This window comes from Accipiter gentilis, chromosome 23 (genome assembly GCF_929443795.1).
Source record: "Accipiter gentilis chromosome 23, bAccGen1.1, whole genome shotgun sequence".
In the NCBI taxonomy this organism is placed as follows: domain Eukaryota; kingdom Metazoa; phylum Chordata; class Aves; order Accipitriformes; family Accipitridae; genus Astur; species Astur gentilis.
In genome coordinates this window covers 23,221,737-23,236,717 of record NC_064902.1, presented here as the reverse complement: position 1 = coordinate 23,236,717, position 14,981 = coordinate 23,221,737, and the positions used below count along the sequence as shown (strand labels likewise).

At 40.3% G+C, this 14,981-nt stretch overlaps 1 protein-coding gene across 2 annotated transcripts in view; it reads right to left on the bottom strand.

Annotated features, from left to right (window-relative positions):
* Positions 1-426: 426 nt before the first annotated feature.
* The window catches only part of ARL8B (ADP ribosylation factor like GTPase 8B), a 45,815-nt gene continuing 31,260 nt past the window's right edge, over positions 427-14,981 (bottom strand). For both annotated transcript variants that reach the window (XM_049826257.1, XM_049826258.1), the window contains 6 exons: positions 9,166-9,246; positions 8,472-8,545; positions 7,953-8,046; positions 7,214-7,281; positions 6,907-6,977; positions 427-5,460 (listed from right to left, as the gene is read on the bottom strand). In XM_049826257.1, the coding sequence (XP_049682214.1) occupies positions 5,411-5,460; positions 6,907-6,977; positions 7,214-7,281; positions 7,953-8,046; positions 8,472-8,545; positions 9,166-9,246 (438 nt within the window). In that variant the 3' untranslated portion in view covers positions 427-5,410. The remainder of the gene's footprint in view (positions 5,461-6,906; positions 6,978-7,213; positions 7,282-7,952; positions 8,047-8,471; positions 8,546-9,165; positions 9,247-14,981) is intronic.

Below are 14,981 nucleotides of genomic sequence, written 5' to 3'. Positions count from 1 at the left end.
AGCATCAATCAGGCAACAGGATTCGACTACTTTTTTTTTTTTTTATAAATGAAAACATGAAATTTAGAATTCATTTAGAATTAGCCTCATTCATATACTCAAGATCACTGTTTTATGAGAGTGTTTAAAACATGAAGTTTCCTAATTAGGCCAGGCAAGACTTCTTGAAAGACTTGTAAACTACTTGAATAGATCTGCCTACATGGAAGCAACACTACCTACTCTCTTCACTGTTAGAAGAGTGCTTCAAGGAGTCGACCCATTTGCTCCTCTCACAGATGATCTAAAGAATTAAATTTTAGCATAGATGTGTTTAGTTTAGCTTGAGCATAACAATGTTTCCCACAATTTGGTAATGAGGGCTTCTTATATATTTCTGACAACAATAAAAGCAGCTGTACTACTACAGATGAATATGCAAAAGAATGGTTTTCAACAACACTTTATTGAAGCACTTCAAAATGATCACAATGATAGATGTTGCCTTTAACAGAATAAAACCTGTAATGTCATAATTAAAAGGCACTAATCCTGGCACAAAGGTCTACTTACCCACCTTCCACTGTGACGAAAATAAAGACATCGAATATTTTACTTCTCCTTTAAAAGAGTATGTGCGTACCCCCTTTGAGTGCCATTCCCTGTTTGTCATTTAAGTGACATGTAAAAGAAATTCCCCGATTTTTCACCAAGGCATACTTTAACATTCAGCATCTGTAGTCCTAAAGCAATAGACTACTACTCATTGAAGTAGACAAGTCATTCTACACTCACGTTTTGGGAATAGAAGTCCTGAAGCACATACCAGTCTCAGGCATTCACACATTACTTCCCCTTTAACACGATTCATTGCTTTGCTGTTCACGTACTCGGCAATGCACCACTCTTAGCAAAATAGCTTAAATAACCTGATTTACACACCCCTATTTGGAATTCACACAGCGTTCTAGTCAGGGTCAGTGCAAAAGCAAGCCAGCAGGGAGCAGTGCTGGGGCATGCGACCGGGAAGAAGCACATTTCTTTCACATTCAGTAAACACGCACAAAGCAAATCATGACATGCCATTGCACAGCCACAGTAACTATAAAATTAAACCTTAGAAAAGTTAAAAGCTTGATAATCCAGCTAAGACATACTTCAAGTTATTATAGATCCCTGCATAACATTCCTATATTAATTTAACCAGAGAGACTGTTTAAGGCATTTTCTTTGGCCTCCTTTCTTCTACCAGAAAGTGAAGATTATGCAGTTTTATATGTTAGCATCCAAAAAGGACCATCTTTCCAACCTGTTTCCATAAAGGTGCAAAGAGAAAACACAAATTGATAAGAAACTAGATTATTAGTTCCACAGATCATGAAACAGCTCCACATTTGTGCATTTTTCATGTTGCCAAGTGGTAGGACAGAATTGCTCTGTGCAACTGCTACGACACTCAGCTGTACTCGGGGTGATGAGTTATGCGGCACTGTAATTGCACTTGAAGAAACCACCATCCACACTAAAGTTGATAGGACGTTAACACTTCAAGGAAAACTTTCACACAGCCTGGTACTGTGGGTGCACACACAAACATTTCTTCCTAGTCTAGTCTAGAGAAGTGCTGCTCTACGATCAGTAAGAGCGAACGCTTGTACTGAACAAAACCACCAACAAGTATTTAGAGTCGATGGCTATTTTAAAATCATTGGGACACCATACAGTACCAACACATCATGAGGTCATAAAGGTATGACTGGTGTCTAACTTGCATGCATATTCATGACCAAGAGTTCTCTCCAGCTCAGTATTTGCCTTTTCACAAGATCCAGTTTTCTTAATATGCTAACCGTCAAGGCCTACTGCAGGTACATCAGAAGAGCGTTTCCAGACTACAGCTACTGATGTTTAAGTACAATAATAATTTATGTTACTAAAATGCACCCCCAAAAGCAACTTTTGTTTAGAGAATGGGAAATTTAATCAGTTTCTTTTTACTGTCTAGGCTCACTACAGAGCCCGAGACAAGTAATCATCATGAGAGATTAGACTGGCCCAATAGATTTCTAGAAGCAGAACACAGCTATAACATCCAAGTTCAGCAGACAACACTGCTAATGCCTACCTTAGGCTCCACACCTTTATTGGAACAGAAAAGCTTTAACCTTGGACTTAACTGTGCCAGATGAGCAAGTAGTCTTTTCAGCCCAGGGCTGAAAGGTGGCAAGAGCAGCCTCACTTCTCTGGAAAGACTTACTACGCTTCTGTTTCAAAGTGAAGGTGGTTGGAAAGCTAATCAAGCCCTCAAACAGAAAAAGCGTAATGCTCTGCACTGGATTCAAACAGTCTCTTCAAGGTCTACATTTCTGCCCCGTGAGTAACTGAGAGCATCTCGAGCTGTGCAAGAACAGCTGTGAAAACCTAGGTGGAGTCATTTCATGAAGTAATAACAAATGTACTTTTTAGAGTATGCACATCATAGGTGGCCAGTGTAGCTTTCCTTGCTATTTACATTTAGAAGTAGAAGCTATTACTTAAATACCACATCAAGCAAACAGCTGTTGGCCAAGTTCACACCACAGCTGATTTAAGTGATTAGTACTGGTATCAGACCAACCAGGGTGACAAATCTTACAGCAGTAATGCTGCTTTCAGATTTTGTATCTAGATGCATTTTGCTTTGAATGTTAACTCCAGGTAGCTTGTTTTGCACGCAGAAAACTCCCCATCAGCTGAAGAAATACGCACATGATGTTTTACTCAACAGTTCATTAGTCCTTCCCACCAGCTGAGCTACACATGATGGATGCTAACTGACCAGTACTCAGGCCTAAAAACTAACCCATTACAGCTCAGTAAGTTTGAAAGCTTACATAGAGGCAGGCCACGAACAGAAGACATCCAATTTGTTACCATTACTTGGAAGATGTTGACATATGGTCCTATACGTTAATCAGTGACCCGAGAGAAATTAATGCAACAAAGCATTTGGGAAGAACAGTCAGTGTTAACTTCAGATTAAAATCACAACAGAGATTTTGTCCAAGACCTCTGTCAACAAAAGCCTCGCTTTCCAATGAGATAAGAATCTTTATGCTTTAATTGGCAGTCAATGATCAGGCACTGCTAGATCTGACACTTCTGCTAGAAAAGCAAAGGTTTTACTCTAGGCTTGATGACAAGCAACAAGCTTGTAGACACATGCATTTTTCTCCTGAAAACAGAGCTCCAGAAGGCTGCCCGTGCTTAAGACCCTTCAGCTGACCAGTGCTTTTCCTAAACATAAAAAAGCACTGAAGTCTGCTGAGACTGACTGACTAAGCTTGCTCATGTAACGTGAGAAAGCCCCAGGCCTGAAAGGTAGTTTTACAAGCATTTTTCTTGAATACTTGAACCACATAATATAAAGAAGCTCAGGTATTTACCAAACCTTCTTCCCCCATTGTAATCTTGTGGGAGAGGAGACAGACATCCAAAAATGTATTTCCATGAGTTAAGCCACATCAACCCAAGTCAGTCAGTTAAGTGTCAATACAACCCTCAAAACATAAGTTTATTGAATAAAGCTGAAGAGCAGTAAACCAACATATGCATCCACCTAAATAAAAAAAATTCACGTATTTACAAAGTTCAGTAATTGTATAAGTTGTTCACATGCAGAGAGTAATGCACAGGTTAACAATTGGTAGTGTTTGGATGCCATAAACGCTGAAAGCAGTGAAGTATATAAACACCAAACACATCAAGTTTAGCTATAGGCCAGTTAACTAAACAGTGACCTGGTCCCCCACAAAGATTCACACATTCTAGTTTAGTTTCCTTATCTTAGGCACAAGCAAGTTTGCTAAATAAAAGTAACTGTAGCAGTTCCTGGTGAACTAGGGACTACAGCAGCAAGTTAATATACCCTCTCCTCTACAGCACCAGAGTATGAATTAATTGAAATCATGCTTCAGAGAACTGAAAGGGGACAAAAAGTTAAAATGCAAGTTCAGACTGAATGCAGGCAGCATGTAGTGTGTGCAACAGTGCGATCGTTGGTACAGAACAGTAAGGCCATGGCAGTCTAAATTAAAACTGGCTTGTCATAACTGATATGGACTAAACAGTTTCCAACCAAAGACTCCGACATAATGCAAACTACATTTAGGTGAAGAATCACACACAGTGTGAGGCAACACAAGCAGGTGCACCATGTATTTGCATACACTAGTAAGCTACACTGACATTACTGTATGAACAAACCAGTCTTAACAAGTCTGTCCCTTTAAATATACTGAAGTCATTGAGAAAGTAAAGCTACAAAAACATTACAATCTTTAGTTTATACATACTTCCCTATACTGTAGGAGCTAGTCAAGAAACAGGATCAATTCATTGGCTCTCTTGTGCTTTGACACAGTAGAACATTTCATCTTGCAACTTACAGACTTTGCACATGGTTACATCAAGAAAGCAGGCAGGTCTAGAGTTGTCACAATAGCCTAGATATTCCATAGCACCAGGTGAAACTGTGCCCAGCCATTTCATGAGCAGGAGACACTAGACGATTACATAGATATTGTGCTAAAGGTCAACAACTGACTCTATACAAAAACATCAGTAATTTAAGTGTCATGCAGCTGCTCAGAATGTGTGTTCTGGTTTCAGATAGAGACCACTGGTATCTGTAGATAGAAAAATGTATTTGAACAAAGTCTGATGTTCCTAGCAATTTGTTTTCATGCTGGAATACTCCAATTTTTGAAAGCTTGACAGAACAGTCCATTCCCATCCCCCACACAAATGTTAAACAGAAGCAACAAAATGATTTTAAACAGTCGACTCTTTCCTAATTCATCATGAGAATTTTCTTTTTCAAGTGACAGGATAAGCTCTCAGCTGTAGATTAGTGATGCTGATCTATGCCTTGTGCTCCCCTCCGCAAACAGCTCCCATTTCTCTGCTTACATACACACATCACATGCATTTGTGAGATAAATCGGTATCCCACAACTCACGCTTAAATGTTTTCTAACTACTGTATGTGGCATCTTACAGAATCTTAATGCTGTCAAGCATCAGCATCTTCAAGCCACTAAACACTAGAAATAAAACACTTGCTGAAAATCATATAAAAACCTGGCCCTGAAAAACCAGAACAGAGTGTACCATCATAGTTAACATGGTAGAGAGATTTTTTTTTTTTTAAAAAGCCCCCCCAACCCTCCCACCATAGATGGTTGTAAAATAAATATTTGTGCTGACTTTATCATGACAACTCTAGTTGTTTTGTGACAGAATAGGAATACAAGTCTTCAGCAGTGCACATGAGAAATGAACCGTGAAAAGGCAAGATTCTTGATACAGGATTTTTGGGTAGTATCTCATTATGGAGGGAAGTGGACAATTGAGATTATGGCCAACTGGTACTGGAGATTCCAAGAAGACTTCAGCTTCTTCTAGATTTTGAATGCTGAATAAGCCACTGAAGCGTGATATCTAAAGAGAGAGAGAAGAGAAGTTCCATTTTCAAGTGTCTGTCTGTATTTGTGTAACTGGCATCGCATAGGTATGCCAGTGTCCTCAAATACATGACAGGAATATCCAGCCCTTGCCCAGAGGATGGTCCAAGACAGATCAACAGAATGATTTTCTGGAATGCTTGCTGTCTGTGCTTTGGTCCTGTAACTGCTCAGCATCCTTTAAGTAACACATAAAGGAAGTGCCCTGGACAGCCTGGTTCCTCAGTCAGCTACACCTCTAGGAAAAAGACATCCCTTAATCTGATACTTTGGTATAGCTTACATAATTAGTTTTAGATCAACATTGCTCTATTTAGCCAGTCTGCCTCTCCTCACCTGACGAGAACAAAGTTAAGCCCTACAAAGCACCAAGCTCCTCCATGCTTGAAAGAGGGTCTCCCAAGGAAGTGAAATGCACTAGCATCATACAGCCCGATGCTTCCAGCAGCACCTTCCCTATAGCATCAATGATGCTCAGCTGTGCTGTGAGCCTTGTGCAGGAGATAGAATAGAAAGGAGTATCTGCTTCTCTTATCCACCACGTTTGAATCTTTAACTGATGGTAAGGTAACAGGGGCTTCTTGGATAAGAAGCCAGAAGACTTCCAAAGGCTGTTCATTTTTCCTTGGAAGAAGTTGAGTCCTTAATATAAAGCAGTTCTGGTATCCTCTATAGCCTGTTCCTGTGACCACCAGCCTGAAGTTTCCCTCATCAGTAAACTCATGTAGGCCCACCAATGAACCAGTGTTAATCTCATGGCAGCACAAGAAGGCATCAGGAGAACAATGGCTACCATTGTTAAGTAGTGTGTTTTCATTCAGTTGAGATTACTCAGTTTACTTACAATACTTGTGTCAAGTATTTGGTATTACACAGTACCATGGTTTCTGCCTTTGACCTCCAGAAGTTCTAAAGCAATTGATGTCAGCACCAGAAAATTTACTGTTTGGCTGCATGGAGTAGTGACTAGCATAGGCCACAACAGGAACCGCTTTGATAAGACAGCAAGGGAAGATGATTATTTCAAGGGAATGACTGTTGAGGGAAAACTTGCTGCAAGTACTTGCTAGCCTCATGAAGTGAGGCAGAGCTGAAAGTACCTGACATAAGTATAAAATCATTTAGGACAAGCTAATAGTGAGACTGGTCAGCTATTTGCTGCAAATTAACTGATGAAAGGCAGCAGACTTCACAGGAGACTGACATACATTTTGATAACTACAACCCCTACAACTTTAATACCAGTCAAGCTTCCTCACTGCCATCAGGAGTTATACTAAATTTAACCAGTGCACCTACATATTGTTCTTTGATTTGTCACCAGTTTCCTGAAGCCAGGAAACTTGCGTTTAAGAAGTTACAATCCCCCAATCCACCCTCTGAGAGCTCTTCAAAATGCTTAGCATTTTAGGTTAATAGTTACCTATATTATCTTTCTCTTTGCAAGAAATTGAGTAGCAGCAGATTTCTCTGTCCTGAATAGCAGCAAGGTTCCTATGAAAGAGAGAACATTTCAACATACACTTCACTTATAACAAGGACTCTTATACTGAGAATCTAAACTGTTCCCCTCCATCTTCTCCAGGTAACTTGTTCCTGTACAATGTTTCAGCTAGCTCCTCTTGCTGGGTTTTCTACTTACAAATGCAAGCTTCTTGATTTAACAACCCTATGTACATGAATTCATTTATTGAGTTAAAGTAACCTTTCTTAGGAAGGGTTAGACTTACATCTTTTCAATTAGCTGTTTCTCATCCAAAGCATTAGGAAGGTCTCTCTTATTTCCAAGTACTAGAACCTGAAATTCAGAGCAGAAGGAAATAGTTGCAGCTTTGCTTTAAAAAAAACCAAAAAACTACCAAAAAACCCACACACACCCCAAAAAAACCCCAACCAACCAACCAAACACAAACAACAAACTTCAAGGGATTCTGACAAGCAGTCTGCACTAGGCTATTAAATCTAACAGAATGAGACATTCACTATTAAACCACATCAAGGAGGAAGATTGACCTAATCCCAGGGAAAGAGGGGATACAAATAACCTGTTACGCACAAAAAGCAAGCATGAGAACACATCAGCTCACAAAACTGAGAACAATCCCAGCAGACTTTCAGCTGAGATTTCCCCAAACTTACTCTATACTTCTGCACTACAGTCTAGTTAACCTGTACTATAGTAGACTCTAGAAGAGAGCACAAACTCATAGTGGAATACTCTAAATTACTGTTCCAATTTTTTTTTTTTTTTTTTTTTTTTGTGGGCACTGAACAAGAATAAGATCACTGAAGGACTGACCGAGGTCAACGATTTGATTTAAGGCACTAGGGGCAGGTATTGTTCATGGTTATTCTAACCAGTAAGGCTAGGCCTTATACTTCACTTAAGAGTTCAAGCCAAACTTCAGTTACTAAAGTTATGCACATTCCTCAAGCAAATTTAATACTGTGTAAGGCAATATTACTTACAGGGATTCCTTGTAACTGTGGCTTATCTAGAAGATTGTGCAGCTCATTTCGAGAGGCTTCTATTTTTTCACGATCTGCAGCATCTACCATGTAGCTTTAAAGAGAATTTAAGGTTAGGTCAGTGAGACTGAACTACTTCAGAAACAGCAGTCTTTCCTTTACGCTGTCAGTTTTGAGCAGATTCAACAAGGCTTTAAATAAAGCTAGGTCTTCTGAGCAAAGAATTTGGTTCTTTTAAAAAAATTCTCTAAGATCAGAGTAGATGAAAGAATCTTTCAGTTAGACAGCACTGCCACTCAGTTCAGACAGGAAGTAGTTAGTACTCTAGATCAGACACTGATAAGAAAATAACCCATCTTGAGCCCTGAACTTAAGGGTAAAAAAAGGTCAATATGCTTGCAGTACAGTTTCAAAATTAAAATGAGTACTACCGACTCAAGCATGCAGTGTTAGAAAGGCCACACACAGAAGAGAAGCAAATCTGAAGTTAAGTACAAGCTGAAGGAAGACAACACTTACACAATAGCATTAACTCCTCTGCAATATCGTTCCCACATGCTTCGGAATCGTGGTTGCCCTCCTATATCCCAAATCTTAAGGCAAGGGGAAAAAGACAGTTTAGCCATGCACTATGTTTAAACATGTCACACAAGATAAGACAAGAAATCAAAACACAGTCTTCCCTTTCTTCTTAGGCCAGCTGCAGGACGTCTCACATATTAGAGCAGAAATAATCCCTTGTACAGCTGATCAAAGCTTGCAGGCCCAAGAGCGTAAGATGCAAACTAGAGCATCTTAGAGCAGATACAAGAACACACATGTGTACCAAGTTTACACACTGCGGTATATAAGATACATTGACTTAAAACTTTGCTTTTGATGTAAGCCTTCTCTTAAGCAATATTGATGAGCAGAAGAGGAGGATCTCCGGGCCCTAAACATGTGAAAATTAAATGAGATTAAAGCCAGACAGCATTATCACAACATTGCTTTAACTAGTCCATGAACCTGGAAATCACACACAGATTCTCATTTAAGAAACCCCATAAACTTAAGTGTATTCTTAAGCTATTTGACAGGTTTAGCTGAGACTCTTCAGTTTCCTGTATTTGTCCTAATGGCAGAAGCAAAACAGAGCAAACAAATTTTAAACTAGAAGCTGAAGCCAACCTTGCATGGGTTTAAGAAGAGACAGTCAACAATGGTAACATACCTTTATTGTGACATTACCCTTCGTAACTTTTCTCATGTTGAAGCCCACAGTAGGAATCATATCTTCACTGAATTGACCTGACTGCAAAAAAAGAAAGTTAAATTTAGTACGTATCTGATGCAGCTAGTTTACATAGTAAAATATCATAAGCTTTTTCTAACCATTTGCCTTCCAACTGATGGCTTCATAGCCAAGAAGTCATGGATACAATATTCATATGCGTTGAAGCTTGTGTGAAGTCAGTCAAGTCATTTCTTACAAGCACTTAAATAATTTTTCAAGCCTTGGGGCAATCAGGGGAGCAAAATTACTTGGGGAGAAGTGCTTTGCATAGCTTAACAGATGGACAGCCAGGGCAAGTATAGGAAAAGAGCCATTCACCTACTTCTGCTGGAGCAAAGTTCTGTACATCAGGATCTCCTAGTTACCTGGAAGCTAGAAAAAATCCAGAAGATTTTCCTCTGATGCAAGCTACTCTATGGACAACATTTACAGTAATAAATCACTCCTTTGGAGTAAGCCTCCAACCCACAGGTATGGGTTAACTCCCTGAGGAATTTTAAGAGGCTAGAAAGTGGAAGGACTTGACAGGTCTGCTTCCTGCTATGCTACACAGTATCCAACTTGTTCAGCAGCGGAAGAGGCAATCCAAATGCAACTGGGGAGTATTGCAGCCTGTTTCCACCAGAAGTTCAGCATCACTTTAAGTTCTGACATAACTGCTGCAAAACAGTGTTGTATTAGAAAGGTTCTCTAGTGGCAGATGTTTTACTCTCTGTTACACTTTTATCTGTAACAGCTTGAAAGCCAAGTTCACAGCTATCTCCTGTAGCTAACCCAGGAGCCATAACAAGTGTTATCAACAGTAGTACAGATTTCTCCCATGCTTCCTTGGCTATTTGGCAGAAGGTGGATCTCAGCCACAGCGGTCATTATGTATCTCACTACATCCATTATGCGTAATAGAACCAGACAGTCAACCAGATTTGGAAAAAAGGCCAACTCAAATGCATTCAGTTGTTTAATTAGGGTTCGATATCATAGCAGCAGAAAGTCTGCTTCTCTCCCCTGATGTTGCACAGAGAAGCTAGCCTGAGTTAAAAGCCCTTTAGGAACTATGAAGCAGATACCGCATCACCCTACAGAGTTAGGGCCCAAATGCTCACAAACTGTAAGTAGTAACTAAGTCTGACTCGACATGCTTTGACCAAATGCTGTTCACAGTTTACAACCAGAAGACGATCAGTTTGTCATACCAATGCTTTGGCATTCACTTCCATGCCTAGAAGCTCAAACTTTCTTCACTTGTTCCCCCTACCTCGAGCCCCCCAAAAAACTGTGATCTTCCACCAGCAAACAAAAGCTGCAAGCTTCACACAATACAGACTCCAGTATAATGCTGATAAACATTAGCAGTCAACTGAAAACACAGATGATAGCAGTCACAGTTCGGTTTATTTGGCCAAGTCCTTCATTTAAATGGCACATTGATCTTGCTGTTGACCTCCAAAACAGAAATACATGCAGAGCTTGGATTTGAAGCCAGCAGTCCCCTGAACAGGTGGTGATTTTTCACATTTAAGATCTGCTTTCCAGATGCATGGCTATACAGACTAACAGTCTTTTAAAAGGAGTTAAAAAAAATAAGTCCTTGAATCCAAGGAATGCAGCTGTAAAAACAGTGACGACCTGAAAAATGGACAGCTTAAACCTCATTAGGCAGGTGTTCTGCATTCTCATTTGAAAGAAGTTTCAATAAGCTACACAGAAAAGCACATATCAATCTCATGCAGCACTGTTTCAGAAACTACTCTAGCCTTTCTGCTAACTTAGCAAGGTAGGTGCACAACCTGAATGCCTGTTCATTAGCTTGCCGTTCCTGCCCTGAAAGCCCAGTATGAGTTGTCCATTTTAGCCAGTTTATGTGTAGCTCAGCAGCAGATGGTTAACCGTGATTTCCATGCCTGATGCAGTTTAGTTCAGTTCATAAAGCATGCACTGCCAATCTTGCCTTTGAAGGGCCAGCTTGCCATGGTTGCTCAAGAACCACTGCATTCCTGCCTCTACAGTCACACCCTACACCCACATCTTCTAACCAAACATCTCCCAAGCACTGCCTGAACCTCCATCTCTTTGTGCTACTTCATATTACCCCATATGCTGTCAGCTATTCCCACTTGGATACTTCCAGATTCTTCATTCAAGAGCTGTTCCTATCAATAGTTCATGCTCTCTCACTGCTCTTTTAGGATACAGATTCCTTCAGATTGGAGCAGCATCTCATTTGCCACATGTTTAATGTAATGTTGAAGAAATTACTGTGATCCGCCACAAAGAAGCTTTTACAGAATCTTCAGAAAAGCTGCTGCATCTTATAGTACTTTCCAAGTACTTTCTACCCACAGTACACATTCATGTGGCATAAAAACTTGTTCTGACTTACTTAAAAACTACACTACAGTTGCTCAGTTACAACTTCAGTTTCAGCTTTCTGTACTCTGCTCTGTAGGCAAGACAAACCAGTGCTACCTGACATACTTTCTGAACTGTCAGAAACAGAAGGTGTGGGTAGCAGGTGCCTTCATCAAGCTGCCTCCAAAACACAAGCATGCCCTTTCTCTCTATAGGAAGTCTGGAGGCTGTGGATTTGAGGTGAGGCAGGCACTTTATACCTTTGAGAGGCAGACCTGACTGCAGGTTTTGAGCACATTGATCAACTCAGATCTTCATTTGGAAGACCTTACTCTCATTTAAGTGCAGGTGTTCCTCTGTTTGCAGTTAGCATACCTAAAGAAAGCTACCATCAGTCACCCTATCTTTTAAGATGGGTCAAAAAACGGTTAAAACAATTGTACTGGGTTTTGTTAGTAGGCAGTGATCTCCTTTGATAGGTTCTGCTATTGTATCCAACTGTCTTGGCCCAGAAACAGTCCTCTAAACCCAGAATTTAGAGGGCTTTTGTTTACTACCTCTATGGAGGAAAAAAAGCCAGGAATTCAGCTGCGTCTTTGAGTATTCATATGCGAAAGCTACTCACACACCAGAACAAGAAGAATGTGCTTTTATTAGTAGGCAGTTCTGTTTGAATCTGACTTCCCTCTGTACCCCCTAGAGCAGATTACTCAGCCCTGTCACTGTGTGTTCACGATACAATGCTTTCTCCTTCTAAAATAGGCATCAGCTTTAAAACAAGTTTGATAAGCACAGAAATATTTTCAATTCCCAATCTGAAAGTGCTTGGCTGTTGTCATACATAGTAGCATTGCTCAAACACTCAAGGACAGCAAGAATAGTTGCTTACAAATCTAGCAATAGCATCTGTTTTCAGCACTTGTGAATATTCCAATAGGCAGACACTACTTCATCTAGGCCTCCTGGAAGATCAGCCTTGTGTACTAGAAGTGATTACGAATTAAGCCATTAGTTCTGAGGTCATACAGACCATACAGCATTAACAGAAACTGTTTGCTGAAGGTCACAAAACAAAGCTAACTCTAGCCCCTGTGTGAAAGATAAGAAAGAGGGAGACTAAACAGACCAAATTTCAAAAACCACATGCAGAAAGAACCTGCAGGACTAGTCTTTAAGACTCCTCATTTAAGAGATGCTCCCTTTTCAATACTCCCAAGCTCCTGGAGAACCCAAGCATGTGATTTTAGTGCAACATGAACCCATTTACCTGCCTGAGTACTTAGGTTGGATAAGATTATTCAGAGGAGCAAAACTGCTTCCAGACTGAACTAAGTCCCTGCACTGTAATCTAGTTCAGGGCCAACACCTACCTCCATGAATTGGTTTGGGTTCAGCTCACCTTGTATCTAGTATTAACACTAACTCTTGCACAGACTGTAGCATTTATGCATTTCACCCTCCATCTCACTAGCAGATCCAAGTCTGTCACACACCAGTTAACACTAGCTTTGGTGGGTGCTCTGAAACACCACCACACATGCCGAAGCACAGCCACATTCACAAGCACTGCTTTTTACCTGTAACACTGGCAGACTGCCTCTCTGGGTCTGCGCCCTCTCCCTCAGCCCACCAGCAGGCCAGGGGCAGCTTTGCCAGCCAGCACCCCCAGAAGTCTTCCCTCAGGAATGGGCCAGCAGCATGCCAGTTACAGGTACAGTTCACTTCCCAGATGGTAGGATCAGAAGACTTTGGACAAGCGTTTAACTTAATATCACCTAACATTCCAGAAGCGTACAAAGGATGCAAGTTTAGTCTTTTTTAATACTTAGTCAATATTAAAACGAGCTGCTTACTACACCTACCATTTCCAGTTGTCTTGAGTCAAAAAAACTAAAACAAACTACACTCTGGCTACTTCATCTGCCTCTCTGTAGCCATAAGCTACAGCCAGAAGACTGCCAACTTCCAGGGAGTTATGCTTACCAGACTGTCAGCACCAAGCCCTAAGCAGCTTGATCAAGTAACTGAGCGTAAGACTGGAATTCCTGCTTCCTGTATCTTCCTTAAAAATTCATTTCAATACATTAAAGGAACCATTAAAGGCAGAACTTAAACTGCAGCAGTAGAACTGGCGTTCCCTCTTCTTTCTTTCCAGCTAGAGTGGTAGCTCTCTCCTGCTGGCACTGGAAAGCATGCTAGTTACAATAGTCCATCCACATGGTCCTCAACCACCAATTCACAGCTACCAGTCTTTGATTCTGCAACCTGCACAAGCAGATTATTTGCATTGACAGAAAAGGTCAGGGCAGCCTTTAGCTTGCATCTCATAAAGCTAACATGATTCATGACTGTTATTGGATAAATTTCTTCATATAGGCTTTGTTACTACACAACAAAGATTTTTATCTTTACTTGTAAAACTTCTCATCCATCTAGAAGAGATCACAAACAAGCTTAGCCAACTAGGAGACAACATCACTGTAGTATGAATTCCATCCAGGACACTCCCAATCCACCTGAACCAGCATACTACCTTAAGCCCCACTCTTCATCACTAAATTTCTTTCTTTTCACACCAAGAAAAATGCCGCATCTCTCCGAAATCTCTTCAATAAAAAAAAATAAATCAGAGTCAGTTTAGCATTATATAAAGCTACCCCTACACTAAGCCTTCTCTGCAGCATTCATAGCCTCAACCAACAAGTGCATCATATGTGCACATATCAACTCTCTAGTTTCTGTAGTCTAGCTTCCTTCTTGAAATACTTCAGTGTTTCAGCTACTTGTGATCACATTCAGCAGCTTGAACTCTAGTTTAGAAGCTTCAGTCCTTGTGATCTAACAGTCCCTTGAAAAGCTTTATAACAGCACTTCTATGAATGATTGCTGCAGAAAGCAAAATAGCTTATTCTGACAAGAAAATGCCTTTTTATTTCCCCAACCCTGACTTCAATGGAATATTCAAAAAGACATGGACTGCTTATCATATAACTACCACTCAGCAGTGAAACAAGACCTAAAAAGGCACATTTCTATCTAGAAGTCTGTCATGTAAGAGCTTAGGTCATTTCATGCTCTGATAGTCATGAAAGCATATTTCTCCAGATGTTACGGGTAAGGCTCTTCCATTGCTTAAAAGAGTGCTATACAGGAAGACCACAATGGAAAAAGTAGATTCCAATTTCAGTCACCTGTTTCAGACCACCTGGGGCAGAGCAAGCAGGACCTCAAGAAAAACCCAACTATTAACCGGAATATGAGTCACCTCATATTAGCTTTATTACCTAATGAAGTGAGGCAATCCACTTCAAGAGACTTCTGTGATTAAGAAACACTTTGCTTAAAAATGTATCAACCTTCTCACTTAACTACTATGTGTATGAAGTGACAACATAAGCTATTTA